Source organism: Grampus griseus (genome assembly GCF_964374135.1).
Source record: "Grampus griseus genome assembly, chromosome: 15".
Classification (NCBI taxonomy): Eukaryota; Metazoa; Chordata; class Mammalia; order Artiodactyla; family Delphinidae; genus Grampus; species Grampus griseus.
In genome coordinates this window covers 64220925-64240183 of record NC_139009.1, presented here as the reverse complement: position 1 = coordinate 64240183, position 19259 = coordinate 64220925, and the positions used below count along the sequence as shown (strand labels likewise).

At 39.0% G+C, this 19259-nt stretch overlaps 1 protein-coding gene across 1 annotated transcript; it reads right to left on the bottom strand.

Annotated features, from left to right (window-relative positions):
- Positions 1-565: 565 nt before the first annotated feature.
- Positions 566-11776, bottom strand: MRPL19 (mitochondrial ribosomal protein L19). The gene is made up of 6 exons (XM_082672513.1): positions 11666-11776; positions 11356-11473; positions 8613-8731; positions 8264-8398; positions 5004-5185; positions 566-4876 (listed from the first exon to the last, which is right to left on the bottom strand). Exons 1-6 carry the CDS (start codon positions 11766-11768, stop codon positions 4655-4657), a joined length of 879 nt encoding a protein of 292 aa, XP_082528639.1. The 5' UTR covers positions 11769-11776; the 3' UTR covers positions 566-4654.
- Between the last annotated feature and the right edge of the window lie 7483 nt (positions 11777-19259).

Genomic DNA, 19259 nt, shown 5'->3' with positions numbered 1-19259 from the left:
AATTAAAAACTGGATAGATCTATAAGAATTGTTAGAAACTTCAATACTTCACTGTCAAAAAATGGATAAAACCTTTAGACAGAAGATCAATGAGGAAACAGAAGACTTGAATAACACTATAAACAAACTAGACCTAATGGACATATATAAAACACTCCACCCAACAACAATAAAATATACGTTTCTCAAGGGCGCAAGGCACATTCTCCAGAATAGACCATATGTTAGGCTACAAAACAATTTTCAGTACATTTTAAAAGACTGAAATCATACTAAGTATCTTCTCTGACCACAATGGAATGAAGCTAGAAATCAATAACAAACGGAAAAGTGGAAAATTCACTTGTGGCATATTAAATGTGGCAATTAAACAACACACTCTTTAAAAACCAATAGGTCAAAGAAGAAAGTATAAGGAAAATTTCAAAATATATGATCCAGCAATTCTACTCCAAGGTATGTATATATCTGGAGTATATATTTTCAAAATATTAAAAAAGCAACTCAAAGAGAAACTTGTATATCAGTGTTTATTGCAGCATATTCATAATAACCAAAAGGTGGAAATAGCTCAAGTGTTCATCAACAGATGAATGGATAACAAAAATATGGCATACATATACAATAGAATATTATTTAGACATAAAAAGGAATGAAATTCTGATACATGCTATAACATGGATGAATCCTGAAAACATATTAAACAAAATAAGCCAGGCACAAAAGAACAAATATTGTATGATTCCACTTATAAGAAGCAGAATAGGTAAATTCATATCGAAATTGAGTAGATTAGAGCTTACCAGGAGCTGATGGGGAGAGAGGAATAGGGAGTTATTACTTACTGGTTAGAGTTCCTCTCTGGAGTGATGAAAAAGTTTTGAAGATAATGGTGATGGCTGCGCAACGTGAATGTAATTAATGACACTGAAGCTGTACATTTAAAAATGGTTAAAATGATAAATTTTATGTTATATATATTATTTAAACATTTTTAATAACAATTTTATTATGGTAAAATATACATATATATTACCACAATAAAAAATTTAATGTATTAAGATTTGTTTTTTCTGAGGGAAAATTCACAAGAATTTTAAAGAGAATCTTACAGAGTAAAAACATGACTTGCTTTGTTGTTATGAGCACATGTACTTATGAGCCAATCATACATTTGCACAGCTTTAGATCTCGAAATGTACCATTCATCTGCCCTTCTACCAAGAAGACTGCAGCGTGTTTATCAAGGTAAAAAAATGAACAAGCTTTAATGATTCTCTTCTGACAAGTTAAACAGAAGAAAAATATAGGATATAGGCTGTTAAAATTTTACTTTGAGAGGCTATCTCCGCAAGTAATCTAAATAAGTGTATGATGGTATATTCATTGCTTTTTGAAAATAGTTAGATGGCTGTGTAATTTTTAGTGAAAGAGCAAGGTAGCACTGAATGTTAAGAATCCCAAGCGTTAATATCTGAATATTTCTCTCAAAAGAAATCTATTACTGGGGAAAGTGGCTAAATAGGTTAATTTGTCAGATGAATTATTCAAATAACCACTAGAATATACCACAGGGAAAAAGACAAACCCTCAAGGAAGGAGAAAACAGGACAAGATGATAGTAGTACAAAATGTTGAGAAACATATGGATGAGATATAAAACCACAACAGAGAACAGAACAAGAAACAAGCAGAACAAAATTTTGAAAGCTGAAAAAGCATATGCATGGACTGGCAGACTCAAGAAAGGCAAATCAAGCCAGCAGTGGAGAAAGATGAGAATCAACCCAATTCACCTCTCACAATTGCCAGTCGGCAGATGCAGTACCTCAGGGGGTACTGGACAGTGGCTAAAATAATGAGAACCTGATGAAAACTATTTGGAGGTTATATTCCTGATACCCCGTTCCCAACTCCCCACCACTGCTTGTCTGGCCCTCCCCCACACCAGCTAAAGTCCAGAGGTTTATTCTCTAGAGCAGTTAAAGCAGTTTTCTGGACTGCAGGCACTGGGTACTAAGCCAAAAGTGTATGTGTGGGAGGGGATGGACAGGATGGCCATAAAAATGTAGAGTGCCAGAAAGCCTGTTCTTCTCCAATATGGCAACTGGAACACTAGCAGACAGACCCTTAGCCTCCAGGAAGGAAACTGGAAACCTCTACTCTGGAGAATCTGACCAAAGCAAGATATTCATGTGGAGGAGCCCACCAAAAAAAAGCCCACCCAGATAACCCTAAAGCAAACCCCTTCCACAAGTCCAAGGCTTCTAATCAGCTTTATAGTCCACTGTATGTCTACCATAAGTAGACAGCCAAGGATTGCCAGATGTCCTAGAAAAGCCTAAAACATAGAAAAAGAAATAAATACATGAGAAGAAATTTGGAGTTAACAGATTCTACAGAAAAACAATTTCAAAAGAAAGAACATAGGGACTTCCCTGGTGGTCCAGTGGTAAAGAATCCACCTTCCAATGCAGGGGACGTGGGTTCAATCCCTGCTCAGGGAACTAAGATCCCAAATGCCATGGGGCAACTAAGCCCGTGCTCCACAACTACTGAGCTCGTGTGCCTTAATGAGAGAGTCCACGTGCCACAAACTACAGAGCCCACGCACCACAACTACGGAGTCCACAGGCCCTGGACCCTGTGCCACAACTAGAGAGAAGCCCGCACACTGCCAACGAAAGATCCGCATGTCTCAACGAAGATCCTGTGTGCTACAACTAAGACCCAACACAGCCAAAAAAAATAAAGATAAATAAATACTAAAAACAAACACAAACACTATCACGAACATCGTCAATGGTAACAGAACAAATCCATAGACAAGAATATAAAATAAGAACTGAGTACTATATAAGAAAAGGAACTTTCAGAAATCATAAAGGGATCTTGAGATCTAAAAATATAGCAAAGAGTTGGAAGACTGAATCAAAGAGCTAAAGAAGAGATGGAGAGAGGGTAGGAAAACAGAGATCCAATCCAACATCAAAATATCAGTTCCAGAAAGAGAGAAGCAGAGGAGAGGAAATCAATGAACACTGAAAGTTTCCCAGAACTGAAAGATATGAGCTATCGCATGGAAAGAGTTCATCAAACACCTAAGATAATGAATAAAAATAGACCCACACCAAGGCACATCGCTGTGAAATTGCACTACCCTGAGAACCAAGGTATTCTACAAAGCTTTCAAGTCACATTCAAAGAGCAGAAATCAAAATGGTTTTGGATTTCTCAACACAACTGGAAATAAGACAATGAAGCAATACCTTCAAAATTCTGAAGGAAAATTATCTCCCACCCAGAATTTTATAAAATATTAATCAAATATGATAGATATGCAAGGTCAAAAAATTTACCTATATATTGATACTTTCTCTAGAAGCTAACAAAGGGTGTGCTTCACCAAAATGGAAAACAATAAAGCCAATAAAATGGAAAACAAAAAAATCCAGAAAACAGATCAGCACAGGAGAAGAGTAAATGCAAATCCCAAAAGCTTAGGCACAAGAACATAGATTTAAGCAGAATGATTCAAGAGACAGGTTAATGGTTACACTCATCAAGATCAGTGCTAGTACTGTACTCTTAAACTTGAGGAACTGCGCATGCCCAGGTGAAACTGGTCCTAATTATCTGTAGGTTGGTCTTTACCATGTATGATTACATGCCAGCTTTCCATTCCATCTCAGCTACAAGGATCAGCAAAGACACTCACATCACCCTACGGAAGTACTGTCTTGACCTACTCCTTTGAGCTAGAATTTAATTCCTCATGGACTGAGAACCAGTAAATACAAAGAAGTCTACTCCCTCTGACCACATTTTTGTCAGACCATCAATTAGGCAGTGCACACTATAGGCCCTTCCAGATACCCTCTGGTGAGCCTTCTATTTAGCAGGACTCACTCATGACCTTAGCCACGAACTTCCTCAAAAGTGACTTTTGTAAACTCTCATGGAAGCTGAAGCCAGACTATGACCCCAAGACTTCATTATGCTCTCCCTGAAGCTTTCATGTAATAATGACAATGTTGCCCTTTAATACCTGCCAACAGATTTTTCAGAAGTAAATATATTGTTTAAGAGTGTATGTATATGTAATAAAATAAAAGAAATGCAAAGGAATGATTAACACAAAGTCAGGATAGTGCCTACATCTGTAAGAGGGGAGGGATGCAATTACAACACACAAGAGTCTTCTTAGATTCTAGTAAATGCTCTATTTCTTGACCTTCTTAGATATTACAAATGTTTCACTTCTTAACCTGATGGTGGGTATATGAATGCTCATTTTATTATTACTCTTTAAATCATATGCTTTTTGAATTTATAATTTACTTCACAAATTTAAAAAATCATCCTATCCACTTCCTTGCTCAGATTCCAAGCTCAATGAAGACCATTCTGGTAACAGTTTGACTCTATTGTAGCTTTGCCTCCATTAAGAGAATGGACATCAGACCACCTGGCATGTACATTTTTCTTTTTAAAGTAATAAACTGGTGTGCTAATTTTTAAAATAATATTCATAAAATAATGAATGTTTGGTTGATTTAATGACTATGTCCTTATATATGAGATTAAATTCGTTTCTAAATAAATCCTCTGAGAGTCAGTATATCCTCTGCAAGTAACCAAACTCATTCTCAGATCAGGAATTTTTCGATGCTTCAATTTCATCCCATATTGCAGCTTCAATTTTTGAAGTGTCATATTCCCTCATCATATCAAACTCAAGCCATGGCTGACTCCACTTCTGGGCTTCCTTCATTTGCTCTTCAGTTAAACAAAGGTCAAATCTGATCCCCTTAATATTAAATTTTGGACGTTCCCAGCGTTTGGACCACGGCTTGGGCTTCATTTTTACTTTCAGCTAAGGAAGATATAAGGAAAGGAACAAATTAGGCTGACAGTTGCAAGCAAAAATTCTTCTAAAAGTTTTCTTTAAGATGATTCTTAGTTTATACTTGAACTTCCAGTTCCAAATGTACAACTTATACCTGATTAACAGGAACTTCTTGGCTAGGTTCTTGTGCTATTGGCTGCATATTCATATCAAAAGTGCTGTATTCAGGAAGGGCGTCTCGCAAGTATAGCAAGCTATCATCCAGCCGTTTCTGTAATTTGACTACTTGGATCTCCTGGATTCGAGGATTATAAAGTTCAAAGCAAATCTCAACACCTAAAAGAGAAGAAAACATATTCTTATAATCTAAATTCAGATTCCTGCATACACCTCATACTATAAAAAAGCTATTTCATGAAGGAATTAGCTCAGGGTTTTGCATGTAGGAAATGTGATATAAATTTGTAATCTCTAAAATGAAGATTATTGAAAGAAATAGAAATGAACAAATCCATGTAGATTAAAAAATGAGAAAACCTAAATTAGAATGATAAAGTCTAAAGAAAACTGTCTTCTATAAATATATTGAGCCATTTATCTCCTCGATTTTGATAGTATTAAATTAGTTGGAAGTTTGAACAATTCTTCACTTTGCTATGTTCTTGTTTATTTCCCAATTACTTAAATAAAACTCTATCTTCGACATTTTGACTCTTATCTTCTACATTTTGAGCAACAGAATTAATGATGCAAAAAGACTAAGTACATTTTTAAATTCTAACTTTGATTTAGAAGTCCTCTTAAGATGGCCTAGGTTTGTTAACACTGGAGCCCTCCACAGGAGAAACAGCTTTGAGTGTTTCCAAGATGCTGACATAAAAGGTTAATATATATCATCTGTATCATCAAACATTTAAAAGGAAGAGTGTATTCTGAGGTTTCCTGGAATAATCCCAAGAGAAATAGAAATAGTAAAACATATGATCAACGTTAACATCAAGTGTTTAATATCAGGATTTAATCCAGTATCCACTGTACATCTATTCTGTTATAGGCACTGATTTAGGAGCTGTGCCTATAGCAAAATCAAAATAGGTAAAATCCTTCTCTTCCCATAAAGCCTACATTCTAGTGGATGACAAATGATAAATAAACCAACAAGGTACTTTCATATAGTGAAGACAATACAGGGTGATGACATTGTGACTGGGCAGGGGGCAAATTTATGTATGTATGTATGTATGCATGCATGCCACACCGCATGGCTTGAGGGATCTTAGTTCCCTGACTAGGAATCGAACTTGGGCCCCTGGCAGTGAGAGCACTGGGTCCTAACCAGTGGACCACCAGGGAATTCCCAGGGGCAACTTTAAATAGTATAGTCAGGGAAAGCCTCTCAGAAAAGATAACATTTAAGTTGATACTATAAAGAGCCAAGAATGCTCCAGTCAGAAAGAACAGCAAATGCAGAGGCTCTGGGGTCTTAACAAACCTGCCATGTTGGAAAAACTAGAAAAAGGTCCATTTGGCTGGAGCAAAGTAACTTGGTGGGCCAGGAAAGTAAGCCAGAGATACTGCACAGCTGCAGGCAGGAGATGATGGTGGCATGGACAAGAGTGGTAGCAATGGAGATGGAGAAATGGGCAAAATTGGGATAAAAGTTTTGGAAATTAAGCCATGAAAACTTGCTGATTGACTGGATGTGTGAAAGAGAATAACTAAAAATAGCTCCTAAGTTTTGGGTTTAAATAAATGGGTGTGGAGTGGTACAACTTATGGAAATAGAAAAAACTGTTAAAAGAACACATTGTGAAGGAAACGAAGAGTTCTGTTTTGAACTTGTTTTATGCTTATAAGGTGCCCAAATGCAGATGTCAAATAGGTAGTTGTATGTGCGAATTTGGAACAAGGAAAGGGTCAGTCCCTGACACATAAATCTGGGAAGTTAATACCACATGGATGGTATTTAAAGCCAATGGACTAGAAAGAATCATCAAAGTAGGAAGTATCAATGGGGAAGGTACAGGCAGGCCACAAACAGTCAAAATGTTAATGGTAGAAAATAGCAAGAGAGAACTAATACTTTTGAGTATTCTGTGTCCAGTACTTCATATAGAACATCACAATAAACTGACCACAACCCTGGGAGGTAGAAACTATTATCTCAATTTTAAAGAAAAAAAATCATCTCAGGTCTACCACACCTTTGCTCCTGCCTTTCTATTACAAGATTTCTCCAAGTACACAACCTGATTGTTGGCCCAAGTTTCTGTAATCAAGTTCTGCTGAGTTCCTACATGCACAGCACCACAGGTCATTATAGGATAAGGAAGACAGCAACGATTCTCACATGTTCAATTTCTTTCAATATACTACTTCACTGTTGGGGACCATGAAGCACACAACTTTAAGTATGAAAAATGTACTGTTCCTGCCAATTTTTTTGTCTTTATTTCTTAAAAAAAGTTTTTTTTAGTTTTATTCATGTTTATTTTATTGAAGTATAGTTGCTATACAATATTATATGTTACAAGTATATAATATAGTGATTCACAATTTTTAAAAGTTATACTCCATTTATAGTTACTATAAAATATTGGCTATATTCCCCATGCTGTACAATATATCCTTGTAGCTTATTTTATACATAACAGTTTGTACCTCTTAATCCCCTATCCCTATATCATCACTCTCCTCTTCCCACTCCCCACTGGCAACCACTGGTTTGTTCTCTATACCTGTGAGTCTGCTTCTTTTTTGTTATATTCACTAGTTTGTTGTATTCTTAGGTTCCACATAGAAGTGATAACATACAGTACTAGTCTTTCTCCATCTGACTTATTTCACTTAGCATAATACCCTCCAAGTCCATCCATGTTCCTGCCATTTTGATTCATAATTTTTCTAGAATTTTACCACCCCTATCTTATTGACATAGCAAATGTAATTTTGCGTTTTAAAAAATTCCTCCAATTCTTATAAAACTAACAATTGTGGTGACTGTTGTAATATAAAGCAAAATGGGGGCCATTCATTTTAGGAGAAAGTTAACTTGCAAGGACATCATTATGCTTATCTTAATGTTTTCAAGGGTTATTTGCTCCTAAAATGAATGCCCCCATACTGCTTTATAGTCACTTGTCTCCTCCTTTGATGTTGCCATGATTTGGAAAGTCTACTTCTAATGGTTGTTGTCCCTGTAACAAAAGAAGCCTTCAGGAGAAAGCAAAGCACCAACTGTATGTACTCAGCAACCTCAATTCTCATACCATTCTTAGGCCACAGGCTCCCTGTCATCCCTCCAAGCTCCCTTTCACTTTCAAGTTCCAGATGTCTTCACCCAGGATGCAGAAAATAAAAAAGACTCCTGAGATAACATTTTCCAGAAAATCAAAATAATGAAATGAAGCCTACCTTGTCCTTCAATAGTATTCCTAAGGATAAAAGTAGCTCCAAGTCCTGTTCCTGATCTCTGGATGCAAATTCCCAGAAACTGGCTGGTTTTTCCATTGGCATATGGGTCAGCAGTAGTAACACGAAGAATGCTTCCTCCAAATTCAAAAGAAAAGTGAACTTTTACATGAGACGCAGAATCAAACAACAGCATTTCCAGGTAACTTCAAAGTTCCTAAATATTTTAATATAATATTAGGAATAAGTACCTCATATGGGCAAAACACAGAGAGGTGAAAAACAATTTTCTCTTTGTCGAGAAAACTAACCCTCCAACCACTAATAATAAAAGCATCCAGCTCTTACTGACCAACATAGAACTCTGGAATGTGGAGTATTTTTCTCCTTTCTAACATATCTTTTCTTTCTATTTGAAATTTCAGAGGATTTGTTCTTCCCCTTGGAGGAATGAATTCAGGACTCAAGAACCTGTGAAAAATATAGAGTAAAATAAATTAAAAGCAAACTTAAAAGACCACTAAAAAAGAAACCATTGCTTTACCAAAAAAAGTGAAAGATTAGGATGCTGACATGTTTTATTCTTCCTTCTCTAAATAAGAAAAGTCCATCTTATTTCTAAAACTGTTGTCAATTCTCATGAAAATAGCTAACAATTTCTGAGTACTCACCCGGCATTGTGTTAAAAGCTTTATTAAACATCTATAGCATAACTTAATCCCTACAACAACAAGGTGAGTTTGGTGTCATCATCTCCTTATTACAGATGAAGAAAATGAAGCTTGGAGACAGTAAACAACGGACCTACTACTACATTAGCTATAAACTTATCAAGCCAAGATTAACAGACTTATTACTACATTAGCTATAAACTTATCATGTCTGTCAGATTCCAAAGCCTGTGACCCACAGGCCTCACGCTGAGTTGTACATGTTATAGTAAATTATGTTGGAAAAGATATAAACATATAAATCATCAATTGTAAACTAGCTTTAAAAATAATCTCCCTATTAGCCAACTGATTTTAAGGTCATTATGAAATATCTAATCTGTAGAAAAGTATAAATGATATTACAATGAAAATATATGTCCCTGTCACCCACCTCAAGGAATAAATTAACAATGTAGTTGAAGCCCCTGTGCACCCCTCCCTACCCCCATAGTTAATTACTGTGGGGTAATTAACTAAATTTTGTGTGATGATTATTCCTATGAATTTCTTCCTTTTCCTCAATTTCCTACTTTAAAATGTTTCAAACCTACCAAAAAGATGAAATAGTAATACAATGAACACCCATATATACTTCACCTAATTTCACCTACTGCCAACATTTTGCCGTATTTGCTTTACATGTACATATAATTTTTTTCCAGAACCATTTGAAAATGTCAAACAGCAAGCCATTTCATCCCTCAAACTTTAGAAGGCTTCTGCTAAGAATAAGGACTTTCTCTTACATTTATCACAATACTTTTATGACACCTAAGAACTTCAGCATTAATTCAGTAGTATAATCTAATACAGTTCATATTTAAATGTACCTAATTCGTCCTGGAAAAGGTCTTTTATAGCTGTTTGTTGCTCAATCCAAGCTACAATCAAGCTTCACATATTATGTCTGGTTGTTAGTCTCTTAAACTAGTACTCTTCCCCATATTTGCATTTTTGTAACATTGACTTTTTTGAAGAGTCAAAGCTGATCATCTTATAAACCATCCCTGGATCTGAATTTGTTTACTGTTTCCACATACCTAGACCAAGGATATACATTTTTGGTAAAAATATTACAGAGGTGATGATGTGATCTTCTTATTCCAACACATCAGGAGACACATAATGTCAGCTTGAACGGCTACTGGGAAAACTAGGTTTGACTGCTCGTGAAAGTAGAGAATTTCCCCTGTATATTTTTTTTACTTTACATATGTATGTATGTCTGGGCAATACAAAAATGCTACCATACTTGTCAATTCTTCTGCGGGTTGCTTTTTTCACACATCATAGTTGAAGTTCATCCATGTTAACTCTAGTTCATTCATGTTTCACTGCTGTATAATAGTCCATTATGAGAATGTATTTGCTCATTCACCTACTGAAGGATATCTAGGCTGCTTCTAAACTTTTATTACAAACATTACTTTTGTGTTCATTTTTGTACATCTCTCCTTGTACATATTACTTTCCTTAAGTTGTATACTGTCTGGGTGGAAAGGTACAGACAACCTCAAACTTACAAAATTTTGTCAAATTGTTTCCCAAAGTGGTTACTCCTATTTAACTGAATTATATTGTGTTGCCATTTAAGAGAAATATTCCTTTTCCACCTTAAAAAAAAAAGTTGTACTGAGAAATCTTTTCTGAATCTCTAGGTTCCATAAATTCAAGTTTATTTCAACTTAGAACCACAGGATATTTTAAACATTAAACACAAATACATATGCAGAGAAAATCGAATCGACAATATAGAGCCCTTTCATAAAGCCTAAGTCACACCAATTTTCCCCCCTAAAATTCGCTTTTTAATAAGGTTATACAATTCTACAGAAACAGTTTCTGCAAATTCTAGATCATCTATATTTACACGTACCTACGAAGTTACCACTGCCTGCTTAAGTGAACCAGGCTTTTAAGCACACTGTTTTGAAGAGCAAATTTCAGAAACAAATTGGTAGAAATTTTTACCACCGTATCGCTTTTACAGGGACACTAAAACACAGTTAGTTAGGAAACTAAAACAGGGTGAGTTCTGGCCAATCCATTTCACCTAGGGAGAAAAGATCCGTTCCTTAACGTCAACAGGTAAAATACAATGTATTTCACAGAAAAATTCTCGATACGGGCCAAAGAGCCTCAAATCTGGGGAATCCCTACTTGAAATTCTAATATGACTGCAGAGAAAGTTCAATGCCGGCTTGGGAGAAGCGAGGAAGTCAAACCTGAGTTGGGTGCGCTTCACGCATACATGAATCCTGCACACAAGTTCTTATCTGGGAGACCCCAGGATAAGACCCGTTTCAGACCTCGGAAGCAACTACAGGTTCTAGAGCGCACAGACCCAAAAGGCAGGAATCGCGTCCAGGTCGGGGCTCTCACCTGCTTTCCCGGCGCTGGGGACGGCGCTTGTCCACGATAATCGGTTTCGGCGGTGGCTGGAACGCGCCGGGCTCAGAAGGTCCAGTGATCTGCCGCCGGCTCGGCCCCACGAGGGCCTCTGCGGAAGCGCACCACAGAGGTCAAGACTGCTCGCGCCAGCCCAGAGCTCCCGCGAAACCTTTAAATCGCCCCCAATGCGCGGTCCCACGAAAGGCCTCCTCCCATGTCGCCCCTGACTTCCAGAATCGCCTCCCCCTAGCCTGACCCTAAGCTCCTTCTGTCGCCGGCTAGCAAGCCCCGCTGCACTTACGGCAGGCGACAGAGACTGGCGCAGGGCGGAGAGCCCAGGCGCATCGAAAGGTCCAGCCCAGGGCCATTGCAGCCCGGCAGCCCCTGGCAATGGAGGCCGCCATGCTTGCTCCCTCAGTCGAGACTACAACTCCCAGTAATCAGTGCGACAAGGTCGCGGTCACCTGAGCCAGATGGCGCCTGCTAAGGGACAAAATAGCCAAGTCTTTCTCCACCCACCCCACCCCCACTCCCCACAAGGGCCCGGATGTCTTAGGGAAAGTGCACTGTATTTCTCTAGTTCTCTTCATGTGCCAAGTTATATCACTCTACGGGAGTGTTCTCTCAGCCTAGAAAGATTTCCTCCCTCTTTGAATCAACTCTACCTTCAATTTCTCAGGCAAGACTTCAGTATGTCAAAATTCTCATTATAGGCTCTCATTCTGCCATTAGCAGCTCTGATGTCATTTGCAATTTTAATTTTTAGTTTAACTTAATTTTTAATTACTTGTGTAATTATTGGATTAGCGTCTAACTCCGCCATTATACTGTAAGCTCCTGAGGGCATGGAGTTTGTCTTTTGCTCACCATTTTCTCTCAGCATCTAGCTGGTCCTCACTCTTTGTTGAATGCAAAAAAAGGAAAAGAAAATGGTTCCTGACAGAAGGGGTGGCAAAGTCCCTGAGACTACAGAGAGCATTACTCCCTTGAGAAGCTAAACTTGAGTTTGGGCTGAGCAACTGTAGGTAGGGATTATATTACCCTGAAAACTGGGTTCACCTTTTGTTCGGTGTTGAGACGAGACACAACCAAGCCAATATCAGAAGGAAGGATGTATTACTTACAGCAAGTAAGGGGAACACCTGGGATCTTTCCCAAAGCAGTGTCTCCCTGCACAGCAAATTTGAAGAAATCTTAAGCTAAGGGAACATGCATATTCATGAAGGGGTTGGGCCATATATGCATATTCATGAAGGAGCTTGAAAAGGAGAATCCAGCATAGAATGTTGCAGCTGAAAGCTAGCTAAAGCAGTTTTAGTCTCCATTATTTTATGCTCTACTCACTTTCTTTCACTTGCCTCCCACAAGTGATTTCTTTTCCTAGTTAATTGCTTTTACAAATGATTACTTATTAGTTAGTGTTATATTGTGCACCTGGTATTTTTCCTCCTTTGAAACACTCCCGAACACTCCCTTCCATTGTGAGCATTCTTCTGTTGTGGAAGGGGGACCCCTTCCAGGGCTCTTGTCTAACACTCAGAAATGAATTGTGGAGGAGACAGGTGCTGACAAAGCAAGAAACTTTATTGAGAAGGGGCACCTGGGCAGAGAGCAGCAGAGTAAGGGAACCCAGGAGAGTGCTTTGCCACGTCTTGCAGTCTCAGGTTTTGTGGTAATGGGGTTAATTTCTGGGTTGTCTCTGGCCAATCAGTGTAACTCAGGGTCCTTCTTGGTGGCACATGCATCATTCAGCCAAGATGGATTCAGTGAGGATTCTGGGAGGTTGGCAGGACATATGGACTGGAGTCTCCTCTCTCCTTTTGACCTTTCCCAAATCCTTTCAGTTGGTGGTAGCTTGTTAGTTCCGCATTCCTTACCAGGACCTCCTGTTGTAAGATAACGTATGCAAGTGGTTACTATTGTGCCTGGCCAGGGTGGGTAGTTTTGGTCAGTGGTTCCCCTAACAACTCCCCACTGAGAGACTTCATACTCAAGATACTTCTTGGGAATTGGGGCAGTGGTTTCTTTCTTCTGTAACTACTTCCTGCTGAGAGTGGGCGTAGTCCTGCCTAGTAGAGTAGAAGTCTCTCTCTACCTGATCTAAATCAAGTTATCCCATGTCTGAAACCAGCTTCCACCCTTGTAGTAACAACAATTTATCCTGAAACTGTTGGACCCTGTAGGAGATAAACCTTGTAAGCAGTTGAAACACACAGGGGCCAAACAGGATTGTCATCACTGGGCCCAGAAAAGGAAGGCAAAATTTGGGGTGAGGGCTGCAGGGTGTGTGACTTTCTTCTGATTGGTTGGTGGTGAGGTAACAGGGTGATGCTCCAGGAATCTTGCACTCAGCCTGAAGTTACCATCCTCCACTTGGTTGGGGGCCCCAGTTCTGCAGAAGAACTCAAAGATATTGTTATGTATACTACTTGAGCAGGAACCAGGACCCTGCCCCAAGGCTGCATTTTTGTTTCTTGACTGCTCCTCCTTTCTGCATTCCCTCCCTTCCCTGTAGTAATGGTTTGAATCTGCCCTTTGGAACGCACGGAAGGTCAAGGAAGCTGAATGAAGCCTATTTCCTAAAAACAAGAAACAAGGGACACAGAAAGGTTTTTGTATCCAAGGGGGACCCACAGGGTCCTGCTCAGTTTCAAGATCACAAAATGGCTTAAGCCCAAAATGTCTTCTCTTATGTCAAAAAGCTGTAACTGGTTCTTTTTCTCTGGGGACCCCCTACCCTATCTGCTTCCAATAGGTGGCAAAACTAAAAAGGTAAATTGTAAGTCTTGTTAAGAAATTTGAAATTTGTACTCTCAGCAATGGTGTGCCACTGGAAGGATTTCACACTCAGAGTTGTCATGGTCCGAATGCAGGTTGGAAAAGAATTTCTAGACACAAGGAAGAATGAAAAGAAGATAGAATTTATTAGAGGGAAGGGTCACTGCCAGAACAGCAGGCCAACTTCCTGATAGCCAGGGGGAGTTGACCCTGAGCAAGGGTTTCTGGTCTGTTTTTATAGCCAGGGAAAAAGAGAACCTGGGAATCATCTGCTGATTGGGCAGGTATGTATACTTACAATGTGCAGAGCGTGAGAAGAATGGGACAAATACCTTTCCTTATTTGGGATGGGAAAGGGACAGGGCATGCTGCTTGGGAGGGCTTTGGGACATTGTAATGGTCGCAATGTGACATAGTGATAAGAGTCCTGTAACTCTTTGTTCCAGCAATATTGGCCCTTTGACTTTATCTTGTTCTTTGTCCTTGGAGCATCACAAGAGTGAGATGATTACTTAGTTACTTATTGGTCATTCCAGTTGAATTAATGTCCCAAAGTACCTCAAACTCAATGTGTCCATATTGAATACACTATGTTCACCTCCAAACTTCCTCCCCAGTGTTAGCTATCTCAAGGAATGACTTCAAAATCCAATCTGTTGCTTAAAGCCAAAAATCTCATTGTCATTTCTGATTCCTTTATGTCTCTCCCTAGGAAAAGTTCCTAAAACTACACCTGGCACCATCAACTATCTCAAATATCTTAAACTTTCTCATCCTCCCATCCATATTGCTAATCCAGGTTACCATCCTTTCTCCTCAGGATCACTGCAAACCACTGCAACTGTCTTCTCATTGGTCTTCCTGCCTCCAGTTCCCTTCAGTCGTTCTCCACATAAAAACCAAAAAGATGGCTCAGAAATGCATACCTAGTCCTTGTTTTTTCCCAGTTTAAAGCCATCCACAGTTTTCAGTTGACAGATAAAAAGTCAAATTCTCAAAGAAAGTGAGCCATGTTCTGAGGACAGAATTCAAAGTACTGCGAGGAGGGACAAAGTCTTCTTTTAACTCCAGCTTCCTTGATTAGAACAGAATTTAACTTATAATAGCAAGGAATTACACAATCAAAGTTTCAGATTAGCTAATTTTAGTCTCTCTCTGCCCACCCAAAAAGGATACTTCAAACTTTTAAGAGAAGTAAAAAGGGAGGAGAGACAAAGATAATTGTGACTGGTAGCCATGTTCAGAGATCAGGCTTGTCTTATTCACTTGCATTTTACCTCAGAAGATAAAGACGGAGAGATGGGCTAGGGCCACTGGTCCTAGAGAGATTAGCAGATTGAGCTGCTACAGAAGAACGGGAGGGTGGGAGTTGGAGGAATACATGATGTGTGAGCAGAATCCCATGCCTACTGTTAGGTATATGAGAAGATAAATAGGGAAATCACTGTAGCATACCAACTATGGAAAGAGATGGCTGCAGGGATCAGTCCTAGACTACCCAGTATTATTTTTTACTAGAAAACTGAATTTCACTAAGATTTGAGGAATACTAGCTTGAGAAGTATGTTTTATCTGAAAGAAAATATTCATAAAATGTAATGACTTAGACTTCTACTTTCTTTTTAGGTATTTGTTTATAGACACATATCAATGCATTTTAATCAACGTTACCTAGAGAATCATGGAAGGAAAATAACAATTTGCTAGAGACGAATTATTTCTAACTGTATAATAATGTTGATTGGTTTGTTATCACAGAAGTAACACATACTTGAAGGAACTGGGATTTGATTTCCCCCTGCCTACAAGTGAATAAGTTGTTTTTGTCTCATAAACATTGGTAGAAGACATGAGACTCCTGAGACAAAGGACTTTATTACTGATGGCACAAAAAGTAAGCAGCATGAGCATCAGCATGTTAGCAAACATCTCCTTTGCCCTCAAACCCCACATGTTGACACCATGGGCACAGATGCAGTGGGTTTCCTTCACAGCTGAGGAACACTGAACTTAGTAAATCCTTTGCTTTTATAGCAAGCAGTAAACAAGCCTGTGCTTTGTCCTGGTGAGACATGGACATTAACCCCTCAAGGTTGCTCATTGTAAACTCAATCTTGAGAAATGGTCTGGATAGCATACCCACTAAGATACGCAGGAGCTCAAGAGACCCATGGAAAACTCTCTCCCAATAATACTTCATCTAGGAAATGTGAAAAAAAAATAACAAGGAAAATCTACCTCCTAAACTTTGAGAAGGGTTTATGGACGGCCACGGGAATCACACTTAAAGTTCAGGTGATAAAAGTTTTGAAACTGGGACACAAATACTCCTGTTAGGTACACCTAAAACCTCTCACACATTCTCGACCTCACGGTTTGGGATTGGGATTACTCTCTCAGGGGGGTCACTGAGGGGCCCCCATTTCCCAAATTCTCAAAGACAATCCTTCAGGTGTCCCAGAGATGGTGCTAATGTCCTCCATCTTTGAACATGGTGAGAGTTTCCTCACAGAGCCTGTCCACTTCTAAGCCCTAGCCTCTTCCCCGGTATGCTGTAAAACCTGAGCAAGTCACAGAAGAGGCTTGGAATGCAGAGCATGTAGACTATCAGTGTGCTGGATCCTCAAGGCCACAGGCAGCCTTGGCTGGAGAAGCATGTAACACAGCGGTCTGTATGGATTAGTGGGATGTTTCCCACAGAGGCTACTAATCCATATGGATATACGCCAGGAGTGGTTTCCAAACCTGGCTGTTCCCTCCCAGTCTCTTGTATTGGATTTTTATCTGTACCTGTTTCCTGGCTTGCTGGGTATTCCCATACAATCTCCCACAGGGATCTCAAATTCAATGTGTTCCTAATTGACTTAATCATTTCCTACCTATCCAGATCTGCTCCTGCTCCTGCATTTCTATCTTGATGGATGAAATACTAAGCCACCCCACTGCCCAAGGTACAACCTTGGGAATCTTGATTGACTCCTCCATCTTGCTTATCCTGGATCATCCATCTAAGACCAACTCTTGTTGATTTTACTACATAAATATTCCTTATACCTATTCTTTCCCCTGAATTATTTGCCACTTCTCTGGCTCAGCTCTCCATCATTTCTCCAGTAGATTTGCAATATCTTCCTTACTAATCTCTCTTCCAGGGATTCTCAAAGGAGATGCTATTGGCATTTTGAGAAAGACAGTTGTGCATTTGCGCAAGATGTTTCCAGCATCCAATGATTGCATGCATGAAATGTCAGTAGTGCCCCCTAGTTGTAAGAACCAACCTCTCCTCCCACAAGTGGTGCTAGAAAGGAGTTAATGCTGATCAGAGACCCAGGGATATCAAGGGGCAAAGTAGAGTCACAGGAACCATCAGGGCTGACCTGAGCCTAATCTGAAGGCAGGAACCTGTGTCCCTGATGGGGCTCCTAGAGTAGAAATGTGGTTCCCCGTGGGGTGTAGATCCAGCAGGCACTGAATCTCTACTCCATACCTCGTCCTTCTTTAATTGTCTTCTCTTTCAAATTTTCCTCTTCTTACTCTACACATTAACCTCAGGATTGTTTTCACTTGCAAGATCCAAATGTCATGTAAATGCCAATTTCTACCAAACTTGAATCTCTAGCCAAGGTATCTCTTTTGACCTTGAAATTTTGTATATATTGAAATTTAGTATATAAAAAGGGTGGCTATTCAAATCAGTTCAGAAAAGTAAATTATTCAAAAAGTTGTCTCCATACATACAGAGAAAAGTTTAGATCCTTAACCAATTATAGAAGTATGTTCCTGATGGTTAAAGAAATTGATAGAAAAATTATAAAGTCATAGAAGAAATATTAAAGGAATGTACGTTTGAAGATTCCAGTTTGATGATGACATAGGAAGATCCTGAATTCACCTCTTCCCACATACGCACTGAGGCTATAGCTACATATGGAACAATTTCCTCTGGAAAAAACATAAAGGCTGGTTAAGCAACAACTACACACTGGTAAATCAGAAGAAAACCACATTGAAGTGGGTAGGAGAGGCTGGGATACAATCTCATTATAAACTTCATCCCCAGTTTATAACTCACAATCAAGAGGGAATTCAAAGCCTGGAGCTTCTCTCTGAAGAGGGAAGGATTTGAACCCTATATTGGGTGCCCCAAATTTTAAGACCTGCACCAGAGAGATGAGCCCCCAAAACATCTAGCTTTGAAAAACAGTAGGACTCGCTTCCACAAGACTGTAGTGATCTGAGAAACGGGTCTTCAAGAACTCACCTGCTCCAAGGGCCCAGGGCAGAAGCAGCCTATCCCACCCAAACTAAGAGTCTACTAGAACATTCTACCAGGATGCTGGGTTGGAGACTGGTGGGCACTATCTTCGCTGTCTCCCTCTATCTTGCTATAGCTGGGTGGGTGGTTGGGAGAAAGGGGTGACATTGGTCAAAGATCACAAACTTTCAGTCACAAAATTAAAAGAAAAAAAAACAGGCATGTAAAATTCACATAAAAGAAAAATGAAAAACTATGAGAGATATCGATAAACCCAACCACAGGTGTACCTCATTTTACTGTGCTTTGCTTCACTGTGCTTCACAGATACTGCAGTTTTTACAGATTGAAGGGTTGTAGCAACCCTGCACTGAGCAAGTCTATCAATGCCATTTTTCTAACATCATTTGCGCACTTTGTGTCTCCGTGTCACATTTTGGTAATTCTCGCAATATTTCAAACCTTCCACCAGCAAAAGAATTATGACTTGCTGAAGGATCAGATGATGGTTAGCATTTTTTGTCTACAAAGTATTTCTTAATTAAGGCATGTACATTGTTTTCTTAGACATAATGCTATTGCACACTTAATAGACTACAGTATACTGTAAACATAACTTTTATATGCACTGGGAAACCAAAATATTCGTGTGACTCACTTTATTGCAATATTCACTATTCTGTGATGGTCTGGAGCCAAATTTGTAGTATCTATGAGGTACGCCTTTATATCAGTACTGATACGAATAACAGAAGTAATCATAAACAAAAGTAAAGAATTAGTAGTTATAACCAAGGACTAATATCCAGAATATACAAAGAAATCATACATATAAAATAACACACATACTTCATTATTGAAC

Excerpts from the sequence above, each read along its gene's own strand:
- MRPL19 (XM_082672513.1), bottom strand. The coding sequence starts at position 11,768 with ATGGCGGCCTCCATTGCCAGGGGCTGCCGGGCTGCAATGGCCCTGGGC. Across the intron at positions 8,732-11,355 it reads CCCCAGCGCCGGGAAAGCAG|GTTCTTGAGTCCTGAATTCA; the intron begins GTGAGAGCCCCG and ends TATTTTTCACAG. Across the intron at positions 5,186-8,263 it reads GAATACTATTGAAGGACAAG|GTGTTGAGATTTGCTTTGAA; the intron begins GTAGGCTTCATT and ends CTTCTCTTTTAG.